The sequence below is a fragment of the Pseudorca crassidens genome, chromosome 12 (genome assembly GCF_039906515.1).
Source record: "Pseudorca crassidens isolate mPseCra1 chromosome 12, mPseCra1.hap1, whole genome shotgun sequence".
NCBI lineage: Eukaryota > Metazoa > Chordata > Mammalia > Artiodactyla > Delphinidae > Pseudorca > Pseudorca crassidens.
The window spans coordinates 48,228,053-48,253,528 of NC_090307.1; the positions used below are offsets into that span (position 1 = coordinate 48,228,053).

Below are 25,476 nucleotides of genomic sequence, written 5' to 3' on the forward strand. Positions count from 1 at the left end.
AATCAAATTGAATTGCATTGTATTTGCTGCATGTGTTTCCAGAAAAACACGCCATAATTTTACAATGGGAAATAAGTTGTGACAAAATTTCAACAGTGCCAGTTTCTGAAGCAGAACCACAATTTTGCACCAAAGAATGTGCTCATTCTCGAAAACAGAATTTTAAAAGAAGCTGTGACAGGGCAGCATGAACGGTAAACCACGGAAGCAGAAGCCATGAATGTGTTTAATGGAGACTCACCTCCCTCCCACTGTGGGGAGTGGTAAAGTGGCTCTCCAGTGAGATGAAAACAGAATGGGGGACCTTCATCTATATGTTAAGTCTCCAAGTTACTTTATTTCTATTAGGCTTATGATTTAAACCAGAAAAGCTGTTAGCAAATCTTTTGTTTTGGGGGCTTTCGTAATCCCTAGAATCAACCTCGTTTTCCACATCAATTCCCCTGTGTAAATAGCTAACCATCGTAACTACACCTCACTGGGAAAGAAAATCAGGTTGTAATGTAATTTACATAAAGCTTGCAAGTGTATTCAACTTAGCTGTCAGCGGCTGTATAGTAATGTGTTGACACCTTATCGTTATTTTATTCAATTATTTTAATGCCAGGAGCTATATAGGGTGAGGTAATAATGTTCTCCTTTTCCATCTTCCATTCCTTTTTGTGGCTGACTGAAGGGTTTCTTACCTTTGCCACAGGCAAGAAAAAGTAAAAGGTATCGGGTACCTTTTTTTTTCCCCTTGAGAATTTTGTCCATTTACTTTCATGTTAGTATTTTTATTTCTCTCACTCAGTCTTGAAACATTAAAAATATTTACCTTATCTATATAGGAATTTGAAAGTTACTTGCCCTTGCCTTTGCTACTGTAAAAGGAACATTTTCCACTTGTACCAACCAGCCAAACTGGCTCTTGTGTTCCATCCCTGGTTCTCACCGGTAGAGGCTGAGAAAGGACCAGGAACTTTGAGAGCCCTCCCCCTCCCTCACGTGACAGACTGTTGTTGGACCCAAGTGAAGACTCCTTTCTGACTGAAAGTCAGTGAGGCTTTAACCGGCTGTGCGCAGACCAGAGTCCTGGATTCCACGGCCTAGTTAGCATAACCACCTTGAACTTCCCTTCTGGCTCTTAAAGCCCCTCATTTTCCCCCCTTCAGCAAACTCTTCTGTCCCTTTCTTCACTGGCCCAGGCAACAAGGTACAGCCTTTTTTTTGAAGAATAGTTGGTTTACAATGTTGTGTTTAATTTCTCCTGTACAGCAAAGTGACTCAGGTATACAAATATATATTGTTTTTCATGTTCTTTTCCATTATGGTTTATCACAGGATATTGAATGTAGTTCCCTGTGCTATACAGTAGGACCTTGTTGTTTTTCCGTCTGATATGTAATAGTTTGCATCTGCTAATCCCAAACTTTCAGTCCTTCCCTCCCTCACCCCGCCCCGCCCTTGACAGCCACAGTTCTATTCTCTATATATGAAGATACAGCTTTTTTTAGTTGTTATTTTGCTTGCTCTGGTGGTCTCTGTTTGCTCCTTCCACACTGTTTCACTGAGTCCATGATCTTGGGCAGATCATTAACCTCTCTGAGTTACGGGAATCAATGGGATAGAACAGCACTCTCTTGGCAGGATTTTGCTTGGAGCGTCTGAGATATCACATAAGGAGGCACCTAAGGTAACTCCTGACAGATGATGGGCACCAGGTAAAGGCTGGTTTCCTTCTTTCACACTCTCAGAGCTAAAAATGGCATCAGGCACCCAGTAAGCTCTCTTTGGATACTCATGAAACGGTAAATGAATATTTTCATCGCTCTATAAAACAGACGTAATTGGGGCTTCCCTGGTGGCGCAGTGGTTGAGAGTCCGCCTGCCGATGCAGGGGACACGGGTTCGTGCCCCGGTCCGGGAGGATCCCACATGCCGCGGAGCGGCTGGGCCCGTGAGCCATGGCCGCTGAGCCTCCGCGTCCGGAGCCTGTGCTCCGCAACGGGGGAGGCCACAACAGTGAGAGGCCCGCGTACCGCAAATAAATAAATTAATTAATTAATTAAAAAAAAAAAAGACATAATTGCACGATTCTGTAGATTCTACCAGCCACAGAGCTTTCTGAAATTTTTGCCTGGGAATCTAGAATTTCACTTTATACTGAAGCAGCATTTTATTTTATTTAAACGTAACCAAATGCCTTCAGGTCGATTCGTGGTATCATTTTCTGAACCAATGATAGATCATTGCAAGTCAGTGGAATTTAATAAGAAAAGACAGAACCAGAGTTAAAGCTGCTGACTAACTTCTTAGTAACTCTCCCAGAATTGTGTCACCTTTAAGACATTTTAAATCATAGACCCAAAAAGAAGTGTTTTCAGTTACTTGCAATGTTTATATCTAAAAACCCTAATTCTATGCCTGCTTCTCATGACCATTGCCAAATAACACATATTCCAAACGTTAGTTAAAATAAGATTTTCCATGGCCTTAGTTTGAAAACTGGATTTCTCTGGGAAGTTAATGTTGACAAAGTAAGGTTGACAATTGTAAGAGAATTTTCAGATCCACTGTTTCTCTAGAGAGTTTTAGGAACCAAATAAAGATTTCTTCTGGGGTTTTTTCTAATCTTCAGAAGTAAGGCCATGAACCCAGTGACCCTGAGAATGTTTTCAGTCTCTGTAATTCTCTTTAGAATTCTTATCCTACATGCTGTAATTTGTGTGTTTAAGTAAAGCATCATGGGATTATAAAGATATATAATTTAGGGTGTATAATTTCACATAGAGTGACCCCTTACCAAAAGGCTTAAAATTGGATCCTCGGGGCAGGACTCTGCCATAGAGCACAGATGGATGTGGACAGAAAAACCATCTCTGTGATCTGAAGACACTTCTGCCCACTTCATACCACCATCAGATTTTCATATCCCGTATTTGCAATAGACAAGGGAAACCATCACAGAGAAGAGTTAAGCCGCGTGTTTTAACCCAAATTCTAGTTTCCTGTAAATCAGTGGGTTTGTGCCTCTTTTTTAGATATCAGTGTATCTGAGGAACATGACACGTTTGCATCACGGAGGGGGAGGTACTCACCATGGCCAAGAGTGTCAGCAATGGGACCCAGGGTCTTTTTCCCTTCCTCCCCATTGTGAATCACTGCCATGGTGTGTCACGCGATCCAAAGCACATTTCTTGCTCTTGTGCACATCTGGCATGAATGTCATCCCTGAGACTTTTATTCAACACATTTTTAGTGAGCACTTTCTATGGGCCTGACATATTGACCACAGACATCTTTAGACTTCCTGCTCTGGTTCTTAAGATAGTAGGAAAGGGCTATGGAAAGGAAGGTAAGAATCTGTAAATGAATATGCTCGTGCATGTGTACACTAATAAGCGAAGCAGGCCAAGTGGACGGTCTGTCCTTGTCCAAACGAGATAGATGCTCTCAGCTGTAACAGCTTTCTGTGTCAGAAGTTAAGCCTGGTTTTACACCACATCTTCCTATTTGCAGGCAAAATATCCCAAAGTCTGAGTGTTGACAACTTATTAGAAAATTTTTTCAACGCTGTCAACCAAACATAATGCATTTCTGCTTGTAACCTTTGGATATAGTGGGAGCTGTATAAGAAATCAAGGTGGACAAGTCCTTTCCACGTAAGAAACATCCCACTGCCTCTCGTGGCTCCAGTTATGCCAAAGAAATCACTCTGTATTCTTATATGGAGTTGTCGTGATATACTGAGGACAGTCAAGGAATGTGTCACCAGATTAAAGACAGTCCTTGAGCATAAGATTCAATTACTTAATTTCATGTAATTGAGATCTCTAATAGAGCATTTTTCACCCTCAGTGTAAAAATATTTATTAACTGTCATCATCCCTGTACTTAGAGTCTGTTTTTCCCTTTCTACAAAAAGCTTCCGGGCTTCCCTGGTGGCGCAGTGGTTGAGAGTCTGCCTGCCGATGCAGGGGACACGGGTTCGTGCCCCGGTCCGGGAAGATCCCACATGCCGCGGAGCCGCTAGGCCCGTGAGCCATGGCCGCTGAGCCTGCACGTCCGGAGCCTGTGCTCCGCAACGGGAGAGGCCACAACAGTGAGAGGCCTGCATATCGCAAAAAAAAAAAAAAAAAAAAAAGCTTCCATCATTGTCAGAAGACACGCTTACTCATGGCTAAGCCCCTCTGTTAAGCTTGGTAGTTATGTAATTAAACATCACCTGGAAAACGATGCTTCTTCATATGTAAGCGTTCAGAATTCTCTAAATGAAGCCCTCTTTTTATTTTGTATAACATTTTAACATTTCAAAGGCTTTCCCGTCTGTCATACCATTATGTGCCTGCCTTAAGATAGTCTATAAATAACTCACACGTCCTATAAAATTTTAAATGGAGCCCATGTGTGCAAGATCAAGGTGTTTTCACTCAAGTTTTGTATGGGTGCTTTGAAATACTCTACCCTCACAAAAGGAGACAGCATCCCCATGCCTTTGCTCACGCTGTTGATTCCACCAGAATGGTCCTTTCTCCCAAACCCACGTGTCATTCAAGGTTCGAACCTAACGCGCTCTTTCCCTCTCTGAGCGTTTTATACTTGGCGATGTACCAACCGTACATCCCACTCTGGCTTGTCCTACTCTGTGTGCCTGCCTCCCCTCCCGTAACACCTTGTACATCCCTCAGAGGAGGAGCTTTTCCTGAGTGCCTTCACTCGTTGGCTTAGTTGAAGCCCTTGGTTAAGAGTTGTTTAGGGGAGGGTTGTCAGAACAACTAGGGCGTCTCAACGAACAGAGCTCAGTGTTAGATTGACATTTGGAAGTCAGACACACCTGGTTTTGATTCTCATGTCAATCGAATACCAGCTGTGTGACCTTGGACAAGTTACTCAACCTTTCCGAGTCTGTTTCTTCATCTAAAATTATGGTAATAAAGCATTCTTCAGAAAGAAGAAAGGAGAAGTATCAGTGAGAAGACACTTACAGGAGGCTGGTATAGCTCCTGGTACATAGTGGGTTGAATGTCAGTGACTTCTTTGTTGTTTTAATCATTCTTCACCTTCCTGCCCCTTCTCCCTCATCCATCCAACCTTGTAGCTGGGACTTGACTCGCCTTCCCGGATGCCTGCGCCAGGAGCTAGGCTTTAGAGTCTAATCCATTTGAAGTCAGAGCCTGTCTCTGTGTCTCAGTAGATATGGAGCCATCGACAGATGACTTGGGTGATTTGAGACTCAGTTTCCTCAATTCTTAAATGAGGATAATAAAACTTAACGTCACACAGTGTTGTTCAGAGCATTAAATGAGCAAACATATGTAAAGGATCTCGAGCATTGCCAGAACATGGTAAATATTCAAGCGTCGAATGAATCAAAACCACTATAGAGATAACTGTAAACAGTTTTGAGCTGGTTTCAGACAGAGATGAAGCCTGAACTAAAAAGAGTACCAGCAAATCTGTACTTTCTGTAAATATCAACAGTGAATTAGAGAATTTCAGTTAAGCTGGGGATGTGACGTTTTATATCACCAGAATTTAGAGGTTTGAAAACTATAAAGTATTTGCCCAAACCTAAAATTTTGATGCATTTCCACATTATAGTGTCTTTGGACATTCCTGTCCAGCTGGCTGATGCTAAAGCTGAAAGTAGTTCTGAAGGTCCACCCAATGGCCAGAGCATCCTTCTTCCCAAGTTCTTCTCTGCCCCTCAAAGTGAACAGGCTGTTATTTCCAAGACATTCCCACAGGACTGCACCAGAAGAGAATCCACACTCCCTGGCTTCTTACCTCTGGGCCAGAGGTTGGAAAACTTTTTCTTTAAAGGGCTAGATAGCAAGGCTTTGGGGGCCACATATAGTCTCCGTAGAATATTCTTTGTCTTCTTTATTGTTACCGTTGTTTTAAATAATCCTTTAAAAATGTAAAAGCCATTCTTCAAGAAAAACAGGCCACAGATCAGACTGGACCCACCAACAATAGTTTGCAGACTCTAGACCAGCGGTCCCCAACCTTTTTGGCACCAGGGACCGGTTTTGTGGAAGACAATTTTTCCACGGACCAGAGTGGGGTGGGGTGATGGCTTGGGGATGATTCAAGTGCATTATATTCATTGTGCACTTTATTTCTATTATTATTACATTGTAATATATAATGAAATGATTATACAACTCACCATAATGCTGACAGGAGGCGGAGCTCAGGTGGTAATGAGAGCGATGGGGAGCGGCTGTAAATACAGATGAATCTTCACTCTCTCACCCGCCGCCCACCTCCTACTGTGGGGCCTGGTCTGTGCCCTGGGGGTTGGGGACCCCTGCTCTAGACCACTGAAGGGAGGGAGGAGTGAAGTGGTTTTGAAACCTTGATGAACTAATGCCTTCCTCTAAGTAAAGGAAAATACACTTGCAACAGTTTCTTTTAATATGAAAGCAATATAACATTGTAGGGGAGGAAAAAGTTTTCTCGACCCTCCTCAGGTCCCTGGCTGAGTCTGAAAATTAAACCAACAAAGACAGATTAACAAGAGAAGAGCACACACGTTTGATCAAACTTTTACCTGTACATGGGGACCTTCACAAGAGAATGAAGACCTGAAGAAGTGACCAGAGCAAGAAGAGCTTATACCCTTTAGACAAAGAAACAGTAAATTTGTAAAGAATTGACAAGACAAAGGGTTTGGGCTGAGAGTAGTAAATGGTGAAGTAACTAGGAAGTTAAGAGTTATTTTAAGAAGGTTTGCCGTAAAAAAAGAAAAAGAAATAATGCCATTTGCAGCAACATGGATGGACCTAGAGATTGCCATATTGAGTGAAGTAAGTCAGACAGAGAAAGACAAATATATGATATCATTTATATGTGGAATCTAAAACAAGGGTACAAATGAACTTATCTACAAAACAGAAATAGAGTTACAGATGTAGAAAACAAACTTATGGCTATCAGGGGTAAGGGAGGGAGGGATAAATTGGGAGACTGGGATTGACATATACACACTACTGTATATAATAAAATAGATAACTAATAAGGACCTACTGTATAGAACAAGGAACTCTACTCAATACTCTGTAATGGCCTATATGGGAAAACAATCTAGAAAAGAGTGGATATATGTATATGTATAACTGATTCGCTTGGAAACTAACACAACATTGTAAATCAACTATACTCCAATAAAAATTTTTTTAAAAAAATAACATTTCATTATAGTAATAAAATACACCCAAATATGACCGCCGCATTGCAGAATTACAGATGAGATTGCTTTCTTTATAGCTTTTTTATTTTCTGAGTTTTATATCATAAACACGTAATTCTTTCATCATTAAAGAAAGGTTTGTTTGTGCAGAGTTCTAGGTCCCAAATCCTAGTCTCTGATGATGAAGAGGACTTTCCTCCTCCTGGTCCAGGAGGGGGCTTTTCACATGGGAACGTTACGACCTGTTTCAGGGAAGAAGGGTGAGGTGGGAAGAGTCAGAGGGACGTTCCTGCTTCTGCCGTTTTTAAAAAGAGTGCTTGAGCTTCAGATATTTAATATGCCACGATGCCATAGTTTGGGGTAGCTGTCCTGAACCCCATCAACATTAAGCTAGTACTTTTACTTCTATGGTACAACTATATTTTCTAGTCGGTTTTTTAGTCACTTTGTAGTGGGACCTCATCTCACTGCTGTTTCCCATTGGAAACTGATGAGGAACATAGGAAAGCAGATGGCGCACAGACTGTCGAAATGAAAAACACAGAAGAAAGAGCTGCGTGAAAGAAATATTTAATCATAACATGAAAAGCTCCTAGTGGCAACTTTTCCATTATGTTAAATTTCATTCATTTCTATGCATTCTGGGTGTGAGTTTAAAAACAGAGGTGGTAACTTTCCATCTTAATGCCCGTCTCCCATGGGGTGTTGGTTTTGTCTCTTGCAGGACTATGATTTGAGCCAGCTCCAGCAGCCTGATACCGTGGAGCCAGATGCCATCAAGCCGGTCGGAATCCGACGGTTGGATGAGAGACCCATCCATGCTGAGCCCCAGTACCCGGTTCGATCTGCAGCCCCGCACCCTGGGGACATCGGTGACTTTATTAATGAGGTGCAAAGAGAGACTCACTTTTTTTTATAAGGGTGTTCATTTTATGCTAACAGTTAGTACTATGGAGACCACAAGTTGCTGGGAATACAGCTATGTAGTTCATTAAAACACAATTCTTTTTCCTAACTTTATGCAAAAGGAAATGTGGCTTCAGTAACAGAGAACAGATGAGATGGCTTTGGTCAGCCCAAAAGAGACGGATCAACTAATGTTCTGCATTTGTAAATGACATCCGTATATATTATCAGTATTAGTCACACTCTCTCCAAAAGAATTTTTTCCCTAGATTACAAGTAATAAATAGGCTAACGATATTATAGTGAATTCTAATTTCAGTTATTAACACCGATACATGTAATAAGAGTTCACTTTCATTTTCCTCACACTGTACCCTTTGAATGCCACAAATGGTGAGAATTCAGTGCCTACCCAACGACAGGTCCATCATATGAGATTAACAGGAAGAGCAGCTAAATTAAATATTATGTAAGTGATTTAAATACTTGTCTAGTTGAGGAGTTTTAAGAGCTTCTGCAAGAGGCAGCTAATTCTCTGTTGAATATAACAGATATGATTTCCACTGTCAAAATTATTATGGTATTCTCTTATTTCATTACTGACCAAGAGTTCTGCTACACTTAATCCTTAAGTTTTGAAGTCAGATGATTTATACTGCTTCTTTTGATCATGTCTACAGTTTTACTGCAATTCTTTTTTTTTTTTTTTTTTTTTTTTTTTGCGGTACGCGAGCCTCTCACTGTCGTGGCCTCTCCCATTGCGGAGCACAGGCTCCGGACGCGCAGGCTTAGCGGCAATGGCTCATGGGCCCAGCCGCTCCGCGGCATGTGGGATCTTCCCGGACCGGGGCACGAACCCGTGTCCCCTGCATCGGCAGGTGGACTCTCAACCACTGCGCCACCAGGGAAGCCTTGCAATTCTTCTTTCGAATTTTTATTGTTAGTATAAGAAAATGATAACATATTGATATTGATCGCGAATATATGGCAGGGCCTGTGTTCTCTGGGCAGATCCTCCCACTCAGAATCTCCAAGATTAGAATTGGTCTCAGTGCCTTACAAAGTGGAAAGCATCTGTTGTATATATTGCCTTCAGTCTCGTGCAGATAAGACTCTTTTCCTGGGCTTCCTTGAAATAGTTGTATATTACATCTACATAATCAATCTACCTTAGATTTTTAGATGCTCTTATAGTTTGTAGGAAAAGTTTTGAAACAAAATTAGCTTATCTGTCTTTACAATATTCATTACTATCTATTCCTAAAATACATGCTACTTTTTGAACTTATCTGTTCACGTCTGTTAAATTGGTAATGGGTTAATTTGTAGTAGACACGATTTAAAAGCTGATAGAAGGCAAAAACAGGATGCTGGTAACTCCTTTATGTACAAAAATATGCCCCGACTTTTCCAGATTACTTATATACATATAGGCCTGGTTAGGGGAATTAGCAGGAATATATATGATATAAATATAATATATATTATATAAAACATATATATTATATAAAATATAATATATATATATAACTAGATATTTTTGAATATATAAGAGTGCCTGATGATTTTACTTCTGATGATTTTACTTCTAATTTAGCTTTCGTCATTACAAGAAATTATTTATTCCTGTGGTTGTCAGGTTTCAAGATATAGTGAACCTTTGACTGTAGGTGTAGGCACTGGATTTTTTTCAAGCAAGATTTCTGGCTTTGGTGTAATTCAGCAAATACTTACCTGAATGTTTCTGCCAGTCCCTGAAGTGTCACTGTTCCGTGGGCTTCCATCCCATCCAGGACACTCTGCTTTTCTCGTGATAAAATTCAAGCACTAAGGGTCATTTCTAAGGCTGTCTGTAATCTGATTCCTGCCCTCTCTTCCCTCCACATTCCCTTTCTGTGCTGCAGCCCCCTGAACTATTTGTAGTTCCTCAAAAGCATCACAGGTTTAACTATAACTTTTGCAAAGCCCTTCCTTCTTGACCTTTAATGAGACACTCATTTAGCCTTCAGATTCAACTCAAGCGCCCCTTCTCTGTGAAGCCCCTTTGATACCCCTGGGAAGGTTACAAGACTCTCCCTCACCATGGGGTGTCACTGTTAGTATTTATTTCTTCCTTATGAGTGCGTCCATTCTCTCTGAAACGGGGGCCATTTCCCGTTCTTCTTTGTGTAACCTAAACATATACTATGTTGCATAACTCTTAGATTCTGTTGTTTCAAGGAATTCAAGGACTGTGGCGGGCGTGTAGGGCATGCAGCCATGAGCATCACCCATCTGCATTTGGCTGGGATTCACTGGGGCCCATGTCTAGAGGCTTTCACTCTCACTGGTGCCGATTACATTCAGGAAGTGAGGATATTGGCTGTTCCAAGCTGTGTGTTTTGTGTACCTTGTGTTTGTGTCTGGTGCGTTCACTCATTTTTTTTTTTTTTTAACATGACTGGATTTTCTTCAGTAGAGAGAGGAGAGTATCTAGTTAGTAAGGTTCAGTTGCCCAACCCTTCTAATGCCACAGTAGGAAAAGGTACACAGTAGGAATTTCCGTTTGGAATCGCCTTTTCCTAAAACAGCGCCCAGGTACACAGTCTATAAAGTGGCTGGAGGTCGTAGCAAACATGCGTGAATACATATATGAAGAAGTTTGTTCTGAACAACTGACTTGCCGATTAACTTCCAGAATACAACCCATTCATACTCTGAAAATTGTCTGCATTTGTTGGAAATGGCTCATTTGGAAATCATCTTGAGCTTGGTTAAGGATTATTCATTTACCAGATAACTACCGAATATCTATGGTGTGTACATCCTGTGCCAGTGATGTGTAGATAAGACATTAGACAGAGATTCTCTCTGTGTGAGTTCCCTGCGCTGCTGCTAGCGTGATCTCTGTGCCAGGCAAACGTTCCAGTATCTGAACTCTTACTTTGCCAGGCAGAGGACACCCATTAGATCTGGTTCTTATTAGGTGGTCCGGCTTCATCTCAGGCCCCTCCCCTACCTGCATCCTACAGGCCAGCAACAGAGACCTCTACTTGTAATTTCTTCTCAGCTTGTGATTCCATGCCAGCACCAGTTCCCACAGTGTTTTTCCTGCCTGGAGTGTCCTTTGCCCTTTTTCTAGATATTAGTTAAGTCCTTACCAGACCAAGAAGGGTCAGGGACACAGAGTATGGGTGGGCACCATCCTGCAACATCCCAATGTACCTAGAACTCGCCTCCCTCCATGACTCCCATCCCAAGCATCCCTTCTACCTCCCCTCAGGGCCCTCCTGTGGTCCAGTGGAAGAGGTGTATCCCTGGGGAATCATTGTGGGGCACACTGGTTCGGTGAGTACATGAATGGACAAAAGGATCACATTTGGAAATTATTCCCCAAATGGCTACTGAATCCTTGAAATTGAATGTGATTGTAAGGCAGAGGAATATGGAGTAGAAAGGGGAACCCAAAATCTATACCTAGAAATGCCCTACTTTTGGACACAGGAAAAAGAAAGTCTAAGGCGTTTAAGGTGTCACAGAAAACAACTAAAAAGAGGGTCGAGGGATGTGATGGTCAGGTCTGTGGAAAAGTCCAAAGAGATCAAACTGTTCAAAGGCCTAAATCAGAGATTACATTCAGACTCACTGTGTAGATTCTTCCACCTAAGACACGCATTAAGACTTGTACAGTATCTTTCTATAATTGGACAGATAAAAATAAATACAGGTAAAGTTTTAAAAGTGGTTGCAGTCACCTAGAAAGAACTCAAGCACATTTTATAAATACACTTAAAATACAAACAGATTTCTTTATCCCCAGGTTTTATTTGGTTTAGCATAATACCGAATGTTCCAAAGGAAGAAGAATATAGTGGTGATTATAATTGGAGTGTGTTTACAGGTGTAAGGAATAGGTAAACGCATGAGAAATTTTTCTAGTTTGCTTATTTAAATAATAAATCTCAAAAATGATAGCATTTCCAGATGGTAGGTAGGGTAAAACAAATCACACATTTTTGAATTTTAAACACAGAATTTCATTCTATTTTGAGATTTTTAAACAAGACCTTCAGATGGTGAAGAGTTGAAACAGTGTCATTTAATCTCAGCCCGACAGTAGATATTAGCATACCTCCAGTAACGATACTAATTCTGTATATTTCTTTATCTCAGGAATCTAAAAACCAAGGACATATTTCTATTAAAGGACTGACTTTTGATTAATCTTATTAAAAAACTTATGGAAGGTGCTCCTGGAATACTTTGTTTAAAACTCCTGAAGTTTAAAATTGTTGCCTTTTTTCTCCTATTCATTAAATTTAACATGTTCTTTTAAAAATATCTTTGTCTTCTCCTACAAGAGTTAGGCGTTTTAGTTCAAATCCAGGTGCCTCATTTAACAGCTCTGTGACCTTGTACAAGGTCAAGGTCCTTGGACGTAACCACTTGGATTTCTAGTTTTCTTATTCATAAAATGGGGGTGAGAATAGACCCTTCTACTAAGATTGCAGTGAGGAATGAATAATAAAATCGATGTAAAGTGCTTGGTATAGTGACTGTTGCATAGTAAAATCTCTTAATTATTATTAGTATTGTATTATCATTACAAGTTACTATTCAGGAGTAAAAACTTTCTACTGCCCTATAACTGTAAATAAAACAGATAGAAACCTCTCCTTTTCAAAAAAAAAAAAAATGCTTTCAGTAAAATGAATTTCCCAGAAGGAGACATAGTCATGTTGGCGTTGGTAAGTCACAGAATTCCACTGTCATGTGATCATGGTATACTTTTATGTCCGCAGAGATTTTAAACCTAAATCCTAGCTTCTTCTGAAAGGTATAGATAGAAACATGAACGAGGTGCTGAGGAGAAAAAATTAAGCCCAGGACAACAGTACAAAGCTACCATCTAGAATACTTACTGGATGTCAAGCAGTGTTTTGGACAGCGGATATGAAATGAATACAACACCACCTCAGCAGAAAGGGATGTCACAATCTAGTGTAACCAAAACATGGCAATAGAAGTAAAGAGGACCAGAGAGACCACAGGAATTACTCTCGGTCATGGTTAGGGGAAAACTTCCAGGCAGCAGAAGTGACTTTTTTTTTTTTTTTTTTTTTGCGGTATGTGGGCCTCTCACTACTGTGGCCTCTCCCGTTGCAGAGCACAGGCTCTGGACGCGCAGGCTCAGTGGCCGTAGCTCACGGGCCCAGCCGCTCCGCGGCATGTGGGATCTTCCCGGACCGGGGCACGAACCCGTGTCCCCTGCATCGGCAGGCGGACTCTCAACCACTGCGCCACCAGGGAAGCCCAGAAGTGACATTTTTAACAGTGGATGGATGGATGGATGGATGGAAATTAAATGAAAAAATATGAGATGGGACATTTTAAACAAAAGGAATCACATTTCAGCTAGCAGGAAATGAATGCATAAATAACATGGAGGTACACTAAGAACATGACTTTTTTAGGTTTGGGGAGATTTTGGTGAATAATTCAGTTATGGTTGCTGGAATTGAGAAGAGTTGCAACAGAAGAGGTGGGTGAACAGATTAGGTCCACTGAATGCTCCTCAGAGGGTTTTGACATCATCCTATAGCTTACTCTAACATCAGGCATCAGGCATTTGAGTAACACCTAGTTTTTTCCATGTCTGCAAACTTCATCTATGATGTACTTATTAAACTTTTAATCAATTGTAACTTTTTTTAAAATAAATTGTTTTAAAGTGCCTGTGCACCAATTAAAAATCATCTTGCATACACCTAGGGGGACTCCTCCCTTATTTTGGAAACACTGCTGTAGGGGATAGCAATCAGAAAGTTTTACTTGGCGTGGGGAGGATTGACATCAAATAATCAAATAACGTCTGAAAAAGGAACCAATAGTTGTTTGTAAGTAAGAAACAGGAATAGGGAATTCCCTGGCAGTCCAGTGATTAAGGCTCTGCGCTTTCACTACCGAGGGCCTGGGTTCCATCCCTAGTCTGTGAACTAAGATCTCACAAGCTGCACACCGCACCCCCCCCAAAAAAGCAGGAATAGTCCTGGGGACAGGGAGACCAGTCAGGCCTTTGCTGTGGTCCAGGCAGGATATAATGATGACCTGAACTAAGGCGGTGGATTTGAGACAATAGAGGACTGGATGTAAGGGATCAATAGGACCTCTTTCCTCTTACCTCCTTCGTGTGTTCCCTCACCCAAGAATGTGGGTTTTTTATAGTCCCTATAGAAGCATGTCTCCATCCATAAAGCATGGGATCAGAAGTCTATAAATATAAGCTCAGCAAGAATTCAGCCAGGGCCACAGCTCTTTGATTTGACAGAGGCAGTTCACTATGGAAACTAGTTCAGATTTATCCAGAGTTCAAGCTCTGCCTGTCCAGGAAAGGTGAAACAAGCGCATCCTCTTCTAGATTTAGTCAAACCCAGGTAGGGAGAGAGAAACACATGCAGTTAGCTTGTAAATGTGGCAACAGTGTGTCACACATCATGTGAAGGGGTGTCCACACGTACAAATAAAGGAATCCCATAAGGGAGGACCAGAGCTCGTGTGCCCCGCCTCCCACTCCCAGATTTATCGGTACGTTCACCCTGCTTGCCGGCCTGTCACCATCAGTTTCTCAGGACTTGACTATGAACTTTTTAGAATTACCAAAATACTACCCGGAATTGATATAATGCCTCAGCCGGAACAGTCATATTTTATTCTCGGATACAAATCAGTGCTCTCCAAGTGGAGGGGACTTAAAGTTCTTAACCTTCAGCCTAGAAAGACGGCTCTTGCCTAAGAATTCTTGAAAACTTCACTGGGTTTTGCTCTTTTGTAATCATGAAAACCTGAGGCAGTGTTTGATGTTCTGGCTAGCACAGTGACCTCTCAGGGGTTTTATAGCCTTAACCCCTTTTTTAAAAAAGAAGTAAAGCATAGATTCAACAGCTATCAGAATGACCAGAAAGTCAGGGCAGGAGATTAAAAAAATTTTTAAGAAATATTTTTGAGAACCTCGGTGGTGAGTATGGAGCTGGATTCTCACCAGTGTTATATTTGTTTTAAGGAAATTAATTAGGTGGCATAGACATTTGATGAAGAGTCTTGGGCCCTTTAACACACTGGTGAAGACCAGGGAGCGTCTAGCATTTATTTTAAGTCACAGGAAGCACAGGCCATGGTTTTCATCTCCAGGGAATCCAGGCACACATGATGCCCTGCCATTGACCCTTTCAAGTTCGTCTTCACCTTTCCGTATTTCCAGTTTGGTGCTGATGCCATGATTCACATATCTTCTGTATTTCAGGATCCAGGCAGAAGGAAAACTTTCCTCTGGGGCAGGCTCTTCTCCCGGCAGAGGGGGAAAGGCGAGGGGACTGGTGGAAGCATGTTAGACTCTTCGAGTCTCCTCCACGCAGCTGCTTCCATTCATTGGCCAACGCCAGTCGGGTAGCCAAGCCTGACAGTGGGTTAGGGAAGTCAGCTGGCTCCAGAGAGGCACTTGTGGTGCTGCGGGCGTGTGATCCACCCAAAGGGAGAGGATGGTGAATCACTGAGGACAGTAACACAATCTACCACAAAAAGAAATTAGGAATTTTGAGAAATTGGAAGTTTGCAGTTCTCCGTCTTAACAGAATTGCCCTGTAGCTTATTCCGTAAATATGATCAAGAAACTCCTATCCAAAATTATTTGTGTTTTATACACTGAAGTAGTTCAAGGAAGACTTGTTTTATTTTACTTTACACAGGCATGTCTGGGTTATAGTCCACCTGAGGAGAGGAACAGTGGTGTTTAATTGAAGGTTAGGATTGTTGGTGAGACAGACTTTGGGATGGGGAAGCAGTAGGGTGTACTTTTCTTTCTGGTTTTTGATTGAAGTCCAGCAGCTGCCATTTTGTTTCTAAAATGCTATGTCTTCACATCTATTTTTCTTTTTTTCAAATTCCAAAGCAAGAATCTTTTTCTCTAACCTTAAAAATTAAATTAAAAAAAATCACTAATATTCCTTGAGCTCTAACAAGTGCCAGACACTGTGGTGAGCCCTTGGGTCCCTTTATTTTATTTGGTCTCCGTAATGATCCTATTACTGTGATTACAGTTGCAGATGAGGAAATGAAGCTGGTAGAGCTTAGCCCAGGTCCCACAGCTAGTACTGTGCGGAGCGCGTCGCCCCAGAGTCTGAGCTCTTAACCACTACGTGTGCTGACTCTGACCTTAATTTTCATGCTCTTTTCCCTCTCCCTCCTCCTTTCTACTGATAGAAAACATATATGTACTCATAAAACACATATGGATTGGAAGGACTGATCTGAAGATGGACAGTTCATCACGTCTTGGATGAGTGAAGCCACCATAAGCCCACCGGCATTTTTTTTTTAATCTTTATTGGAGTATAATTGCTTCACAATACTGTGTTAGTTTCTGTTGTACACCAAAGTGAATCAGCTATATGCATACATATGTCCCCATATCCCCTCCCTCATAAGCCTCCCTCCCATCCTTCCTATCCCACCCCTCTAGGTCATAGCAAAGCACCAATCTGATCTCCCTGTGCTATGCGGCTGCTTCCCACTAGCTATTTTACATTCGGTAGTGTATGTATGTCGATGCTACTCTCACTTCGTCCCAGCTTCCCCCTCCCACCCTGTGTCCTCAAGTCCATTTTCTGTGTCTACATCTAAGGGTTGTGGGAAAAGAGAATGATTGTTTGGAGACTAACATTGGTATATCTTGGACTTACTAGAATGGAAGTGGGAAAAAATTAGAGAAAAAAATACTTAGTATTTTTAGTATAAAAAAAATACTTAGTATGTGGCAAAAAGACATAGTATTAAATCTTTAAAGTTTTGTAGAGCATAATTATGAATTACGATAGCTTCAGATACATGAGTTATGTATAAAGAAAGCATCTTTTTGCAGGAGTTAAGTGTATTGATAAGCATTTCATTGATTCTTATTTTTCCAGTTCTTTTTAAGAGCCATGTATACACATATTACTTTACATTGGCAGGATCCTCTTCCTCAATGTTTATACTATGTATTGATATTGGATCATGACGTTTCTAAAGCCTGTGGGAGCTAGAAGTCACTCCGTTCTTAAAAAATAATACCTGATCACAATTTATCAATTAATTTCACATTTTATGTTCTGTTGAGAACATAAATGATTTAGTGAATAATGTTCCTTGTATTGTAATCACATCTGGCCCGTCTTCTTTCTTCCTTTGACATCTTTCCAAATTTATGACAAATAGAATACCACTTCCTCCTTGGACACGTAGTTCTCATCGCCGGTCGAAGTTTGTTTTCAGCATTCTGATAATTTTTGTCCAGACTTCATAGTTTTGGTACTTGTTTATCATTTATTTCATACTACAATAATGTCTGTTATGCTAGACTGTAAGCTTACAGAGGGCAAGGATCATATGGCACTCATTTCTATGTCTCTCTTTTTGCCTTGCCTATAATTCCTTTTAAGCCAGTCTGTTGTCAGAATCCTCTGACTGACCCTACATAGATTAGGGTCCACATACCACATGATTTCATAGCCTTCTGTATTATTTCATGTAACTTACTCTTCCAGTAATTATTCAAAACTGGTCTTGCCCGATGTACTGTTACAGGAATGCATTTCCAGACTTCATTTAAGGTCTTCCCCCTCACAGCTTCAGGCAGTTGGCCATTCATTTCTGTCACCTGTCAAACGCATTCTCCAATGAACCCTGTCCCGTGGTATGTTTCGGCCTCACTGGGCTAGACTCCTTAGGCTTCTTTCTTCGCAGAGGAAAAGACAACAGTTAGTTTTTGTCTAACTTTCAAACATGGTGATAACCCCAGTTTCTCTGGGTTGCAAATGCGGTGGTCTGCAGGTGGAAACTTAAAAACAAGTGTTTGATGCCACGGGACCACTAGCGTCTGCTTGTGGAGTTGCTAATTGTAACCCTCTCTTCATCCTTTTCTTGTCTTCCAAACTGCAGGGCCTTAAAGCTGCTGACAACGATCCCACAGCTCCGCCGTATGACTCCCTCTTAGTGTTTGACTATGAAGGCAGTGGTTCCACGGCCGGGTCCTTGAGCTCCCTGAACTCCTCCAGTAGTGGAGGCGACCAGGATTATGACTACCTGAACGACTGGGGGCCCCGCTTCAAGAAACTCGCCGACATGTACGGTGGAGGTGATGACTGAACTTCAGGGTGAACTTCGCTTTTGGACAAGTACAAACAATTTCAACTGATATTCCCAAAAAGCATTCAGAAGCTAGGCTTGAACTTTGTAGTCTACTAGCACAGTGCTTGCTGGAGGCTGTGGCAGAGGCTGTAAACCAGTTTGGGCTCAGAGGGAATATCAGTGATCCAATACTGTTTGGAAAGACACTGAGCTCAGTTACACTTGAATTTTACAGTACAGAAGCACTGGGATTTTATGTGCCTTTTTGTACCTTTTTCAGATTGGAATTAGTTTTATGTTTAAGGCTTTAATGGTACTGATTTCTGAAACGATAAGTAAAAGACAAAATATTTTGTGGTGGGAGCAGTAAGTTAAACCATGATATGCTTCGACACGCTTTTGTTACAATGCATTTGCTTTTATTAAAAATACGGAATTAAAGAGACAAAACCACTCATGGAGCAATTTTATTATCTTGGGGGATGAGACCATGAGATTGGAAAATGTACATTACTTCTAGATTTAGACTTTAGTTTTTTTTTGTTTTTTTTTTTTCCACTAAAATCTTAAAACTTATGCAGCTGGTTGCAAATAAAGGGAGTTTTCATATCACCAATTTGTAGCAAAATTGAATTTTTTCATAAACTAGAATGTTAGACACATTTTGGTCTTAATCCATGTACACTTTTTTATTTACTGTATTTTTTCCACTTCACTGTAAAAATGGTATGTGTACATAATGTTTTATTGGCATAGTCTATGGAGAAGTGCAGAAACTTCAGAACACGTGTATGTATTATTTGGACTGGATTCAGGTTTTTTGCATGTTTATATCTTTCGTTATGGATAAAGTATTTACAAAACAGTGACATTTGATTCAGTTGTTGAGCTGTAGTTAGAATACTCAATTTTTAATTTTTTTATTTTTTTTATTTTTTATTTTCATTTTTGTTTGGGGAGGGAGAAAAGTTCTTAGCACAAATGTTTTACATAATTTGTACCAAAAAAAAAAAAAAGGAAACATAAGAAACGAAAGGGGTGGCCTGACACTGGTGGCACTACTAAAGTGTGTGTTTTTTTAAAAAAATGAAAAAAAAAGCTTTTAAACTGGAGAGACTTCTGACAACAGCTTTGCCTCTGTATTGTGTACCAGAATATAAATGATACACCTCTGACCCCAGCGTTCTGAATAAAATGCTAATTTTGGATCTGGTGACTGGTTTGAACTTTTTCTTTTCTACTTGAGCTGCTTTGAATGTTGCAAAGATCCAGGTCCTGGAGTTGCGTTGAGAACCGTAGTACAAAAGCGTGTATTAGTTCTTGCACTGTTCACCACTGAAAGCCTTAGCGTGGCAGCCGTGTCCAGTGGGCAGCAGAGAGAACCACTGTGGATCTTCTCATCATAGAAGAAAAACATCGAGTGACACAAGAATAGACTACACTGAAGGTGGTATACAAATCACATCCTTAAGTTCAGTGAACTTTGTGTCATTCCTAACATCCTTTATGCCCTTCTGCTCATGCTTGTGGTTACAACTGACTCCAACGGGCCTTTCCCACTAGAGCACCAGTTTAAAGAAAAGCTCACTAAAAAGGGCTAGAGCTGGCCCTGGAAACTGCAGCGGATGCCAGGAATTCCCAGGCAATCTGTTGAAGCCATTGTTTGATGTATCTAGTGAAATACACTTTGGTCTGACTTCTATTCATTGACTGGACCTTTTTTTCCCCCCAGCTTTATTAAAGAGGTATAACTGACAAAATTTTGTATATTTGAAGTGTACGATGTGATGACTTGATATACGTATACGTTGTGAAATGATTTCCACAATCATGTTATTTAATGAATCTATCACCTCACATAGTTACCCTTTTTGTGTATGTGTGGTGAGAACACTTAAGATCTACTCTCTTAACAAACTTCAAGCATATAGTACAGTAGGAGCCTGATGTAGTCACAGAGGACAGAAAAGCAAAACCACCTTACTCAGTTCTGTAAAACTGTTCAGTGTCATACTATGATTCATAAATGGATTTTAAGAGACTTGAAAAAATTCTCACTCTATTTTCCTGTATCCCTCATGATCGTTATCTCACTACATATGCTTATGTTGTACACTTTGAAAAAAACTTACACAATATACCTCCTCTAATTAACTCCATGTGGTTTTTTGCTTAACTTAAAGATAATTTTATATTAGTGAAATTTACTTTTCTATTGATTCACTCTGTAAGCAATAGTTTCTTGTTACTTTTCTAATCATTGAATGCCAGACCTTACCTCTGGGAATTTTCATAATGAAACTTACTAATTTGCTAATTGGAAGTCTTTTGTTTTTTAATGGATTTTTAGACTGCACCTCTGTGCTGCTGTACATCCAAATGAAAACTGAACTATCTTCTTAAATTCAAATGTTGCAACATTTAAAATTCGCAGCACTCAGGTAAACAAATATAATTACTTTCTTTTTTTTAATTTTATTTATTTTTGGCTGTGTTGGGTCTTCCTTAATGCGCTCAGACTTTCTTTAGTTGCAGTGAGCGGGGACTACTCTTCATTGCGGTGAGCAGGCTTCTCATTGCAGTGGCTTCCCTTGTTGCGGAGCATGGGCTCTAGGCGTGCAGGCTTCAGTAGTTGTGGCGCACAGGCTTAGTTGCTCCACGGCATGTGGCATCTTCCCAGACCAGGGATCGAACTCGTGTCCCCTGAATTGGCAGGTGGATTCTTAACCACTGTGCCACCAGGGAAGTCCCCCAATTACTTTCTTATGGTTGATGTTCAGTCACAGACTATCTCTAACACAGGCATACATTGTTCTATTGCCCTTTGCTTTATTGCGCTTTGCAGATACTGCATTTTTTTACAAAATGAAGGTTTGTGGCAACCCTGCGTGGAGCACATCTATCATGCCATTTTTACAACAGCATTTGCGTAACTGCTTGTTTCTGTGTCACATTTTGGTAATTCTTGCAATATTATAAACCCTCCACCAGCATAAAAGATTATTACTCACTGAAGCCTCAGATGATGGTTAGCATTTTTTTAGCAATAAAGTATTTTTTAATTAAGGTAAGTGCATTCTTTTAGACATAATGCTGATGCCTACTTAGTAGACTACAGTATGGTGTAAACATAACTTTTTTTTTTTTTTGCGATATGCGGGCCTCACTGTTGTGGCCTCTCCCGTTGCGGAGCACAGGCTCCAGACGCGCAGGCCCAGCGGCCATGGCTCATGGGCCCAGCCGCTCCGCGGCATGTGGGATCTTCCCGGACCGGGACACAAACCCGCGTCCGCTGCATTGGCAGGCGGACTCTCCAACCACTGCGCCACCAGGGAAGCCCTAAACATAACTTTTATGTGCACCAGGAAACCAGAAAAAATGTGTGTGGCTCTATAGCGATATCCACTTTATTGTAGTGGTCTGTAACTGAACCCTCAATATCTCTGAGGTATGCTTGTGTGTATATATATATATATATATATATATATATATATATACACACACACACAGACATATATATATATATAAATTTTAAGCACTAATAATAAGCATTTTATATATACACAATCAGTAAATGTAAACATAGTATTTTTCAAAACTTCCCTTTTTTGCAGGAGTAATTCATGACTACATTTCCTTTGTGAAAATACTTTTTCAAATTTAAAAAAAACAGGAAACAAAGTAGAAGCCCCCTGCCCTGATACAGGAGGAACATCTGTTTAGCTATTTAATATGTAATTTCTAGTCTTTTCCAAAAAAGCATTTTTACATATACCTTTCCATAAAGATTTTATTTTGTTTTGTTTTCATGAAAGTGGGATTGTACATTATGTATTTTCTGTAATTTGTCTTTTTCACTAGGAATGAATCTTGGAAATTTTTCCATATTAGTGTACATATCTACTTCATTCTTTTTAACTGCTACATATAGTATACCTTAATATGCATATAGAGTTTAACACTTTCCCAAGTCACTGGTCCCCAACCTTTTTGGCACCAGGGACCAGTTTCATGGGAGACAGTTTTTCCACGAATGGGGTGGAGGATGGTTTGGGAATGATTCAAGTGTATTACATTTATTGTGCACTTTATTTCTATTATTATTACATTGTAATATATAATGAAATAATTATACAACTCACCATAATGCAGAATCAGCGTGAGCCCTGAGCTTGTTTTCACTTGCCACTCACTGATAGGGTTTTGACGAGCCTGCAAGCAATTGACATATTAAGGTCTCTGTGCAGTCAAACCTCTGTGCTAATGATACTCTGTATTTGCAGCCGCTCCCCAGCACTAGCATCACCGCCTCAGCTCCACCTCAGATCATCAGGCATTAGATTCTCATATGGAGCGCACAGCCTAGATCCCTCGCATGCGCAGTTCACACTAGGGTTCGCGCTCCTATGAGAATCTAATGCCGGTGGGACTCACGTGGTAATGCGAGCGATGGGGATCAGCTGTAAATACAGATGAAGCTTCACTCGCTCACCCACCGCTCACCTCCTCCTGTGTGGTCCGGTTCCTAACAGGCCATAGACCAGTACCAGTCCTCGGCCCAAGGGTTGGGGACCCCTGTCCTAAGTAATTGGGTGTTTCCAACTTTTTCACTACTACAAACAACGCTGCAATCAGTTAACATCCTTCTGCCTGTCTCTTCGTATGTTAGATGCTTGGAGATGGAATTGCTAGATTAAAGAACGTGAAGAGTAGTTAATTAAATATGGCTAAAATTATAAGTGTTTTAATGTTACTTCAAAGTGCCTTTTAGCTAAAAGATGATGAGGCTTTCTAAAAGCCAGCAACTTCCTTCTTTGGCAAAAGGATTTTATGCTGCTCAAAATAGTAACCACAAAATGTAAGACAATCTAGCCAAGGCCTTTTTCTTTTTTCTTTGGAAGGTAGCCTTTGAGTCAGGCCACAGTGCTAGTTTCAAATACTCTGTAAAATGACTGTAACTATGTAATGTAATAAAACCTTGAAGACTATATTTATGAACGTGGTTTATGGACCCCATCAAGAAACATGTTTTTCTAGGTCGTTTCTAGTGATTTGGATCAGTTCTGCAACATTGCCAATAAAAAAACTTGCATACAAAGTGCTGGAATCTCTGTGAAGTGGGTTATTTTCCATGACAAAAATGTCTGCATTTTAAATTTTAATGAGACATGACCAAATTGCCCTAATAAACACTACACCAATTGACACTCCCGACAACACTGTATATAAAAATCTATAGATCCTCATCTTCAACAATCTGGGACATTACACGTGTTTAAAAGTTTTGCCAATATGATACACAACATAAGATAAACTCATGCTAATTATGACTTTCCTGATTACTAATGAGATGGGTTGGTGATTTTTTTCTTACGTTTATTAGCCATTTGTGTTTCTTTGAATTGCCTGTTTTTATTTCCCTATTGAATTACTTGGCTTTTTCCAATTGATTAGTAAGAACTTGTTACCTGCATTTTTTTTCCCGGTCTTTTGCTAGTCTTGTAAATTTGTCTATGGTGTTTTACGGACAAACACTTCATTTATGTGGTTTACTCTGTCAGTATTTTCAACCGTAGATTTTTGAGAGCGTCTTCTCACTTCCAAATTATAAAATTATTATCCTATGTTGTTTTCTGTTTTTTTATGGTTTTGCACTTATTTAGCTCTTTAATTTACCTGATAATTATTTTGTATGAGGTAGAAATCTAACTTTTAAAATCCTCTTTAGGGGCTTCCCTGGTGGCACAGTGGTTAAGAATCCGCCTGCCAATGCAGGGGACATGGGTTCGAGCCCTGGTCCGGGAAGATCCCACATGCTGCGGAGCAACCAAACCCATGCGCCACAACTATTGAGCCTGCGCTCTAGAGCCCGGACTCCACAACAAGCGAAGCCACCGTAATGAGAAGCCCGCGCACCACAACCAAGAGTAGCCCCCGCTCACTGCAACTAGAAAAAGCCTGAGCACATTAATGAAGACCCAACGCAGCCAAAAATGAATAAATAACTTTCTAGATAACATGGTCTGTTTTCCAAACACCATTTGTTAACCCAATCATAACCCACCTTTATCATATACACAATTCCCATAGAAGTGTATGATTATTCCTAGACCATTTATTCTGATCATTTACTTAATCCCTGCACATTACTAGATCTTTATACTAGAATATAATTTCTGACAAGCCAGTCCACACAGTTCTTTCTTCTAATCAAAATTTTCTATATTCTTAATCTTTCTTTTGTACGTTAATTTTAGAAACTTTTTGTCAAGTTCCATAACAAATTTTCTTGGAAATTTTATAGAGCTGTGAAGAGTTAATAGCTTCATCCATTCTCCCATCCAATACTATAATCTCTCTCGCTTTTCCGATTATATAGAGAGTTTTATTAAACATCTCATTTTATTACACTGTTTTATAATTTTTACTTCATTAGTGCAATCTACTTTTGCAGCATTTTTTTCAAATGATTCTTTTACTGCTGTATTGGAAATTTATCCACGTTTATTTATTTTTCTTGTTTCTAACTGTCACTTTACTCTTGTGTTATTTCTAATAGATTTTTAGTGATTCTCTTGGATTTTTCTGATAGATAATCATTATTGCATACAATGAGGTTTTTTCCTTATTCCAAGATCAATACTAAGTTTATTTCCTGTGTAGTTAGTAGTAATGTCAATCATAGCTTTTATTTTTGCTATCGATAGGATAGTTTTGTATATTTCATCATTATGTATAACATTTACTATAGGTATAGGTATATTTCATGGTATACCTAGCTGACTTTGAGATTTTATGAGTGTCCATGTTGAATTTTATAAAATGCATTTCCTTCATCCACAGAGATACTAAAATATTAATCCATTCATATAGTGAAATATGCCATTAGGTTTTCTAATATTGAATCAAACTTTTTTGGAATAAACCCTACTTGGTCATAATGTTATTCTTTTAACGGACTCACGTATTTGATTTGCTGCCACTTTACTTAGGACTTTTAAATTACATGTAATTTTTTGTACTTTTATGTTTTTCCACTATTCTTGCTCAATGTTAATCCTAGATTTATTCTGGCCTCAATAAAGAATTAGGAAGACTGCCATTTTTTCTGTGCTCTGAGATAATTTATATAAACTGGGATTATCTATTCATAAAAATTTGTTAGAATTCTACAATTTTACCATTGTGGGGATAGGCTTTTCCCAGTAGAAACTGGTGTATTAGACATTATGCTTCTTTTTGACCAATTTTCA

General features: G+C 40.0%; 1 protein-coding gene across 1 annotated transcript in view; it reads left to right on the top strand.

The window, feature by feature from the left end:
- CDH2 (cadherin 2) overlaps positions 1-19,436 on the top strand; it is a 213,274-nt gene extending 193,838 nt beyond the window's left edge. Inside the window, exons 15-16 of the mRNA XM_067699411.1 lie at positions 7,902-8,066; positions 18,035-19,436. Of these exons, the coding sequence (XP_067555512.1) occupies positions 7,902-8,066; positions 18,035-18,241 (372 nt within the window). The 3' untranslated portion in view covers positions 18,242-19,436. The remainder of the gene's footprint in view (positions 1-7,901; positions 8,067-18,034) is intronic.
- The last annotated feature ends 6,040 nt before the right edge of the window (positions 19,437-25,476 follow it).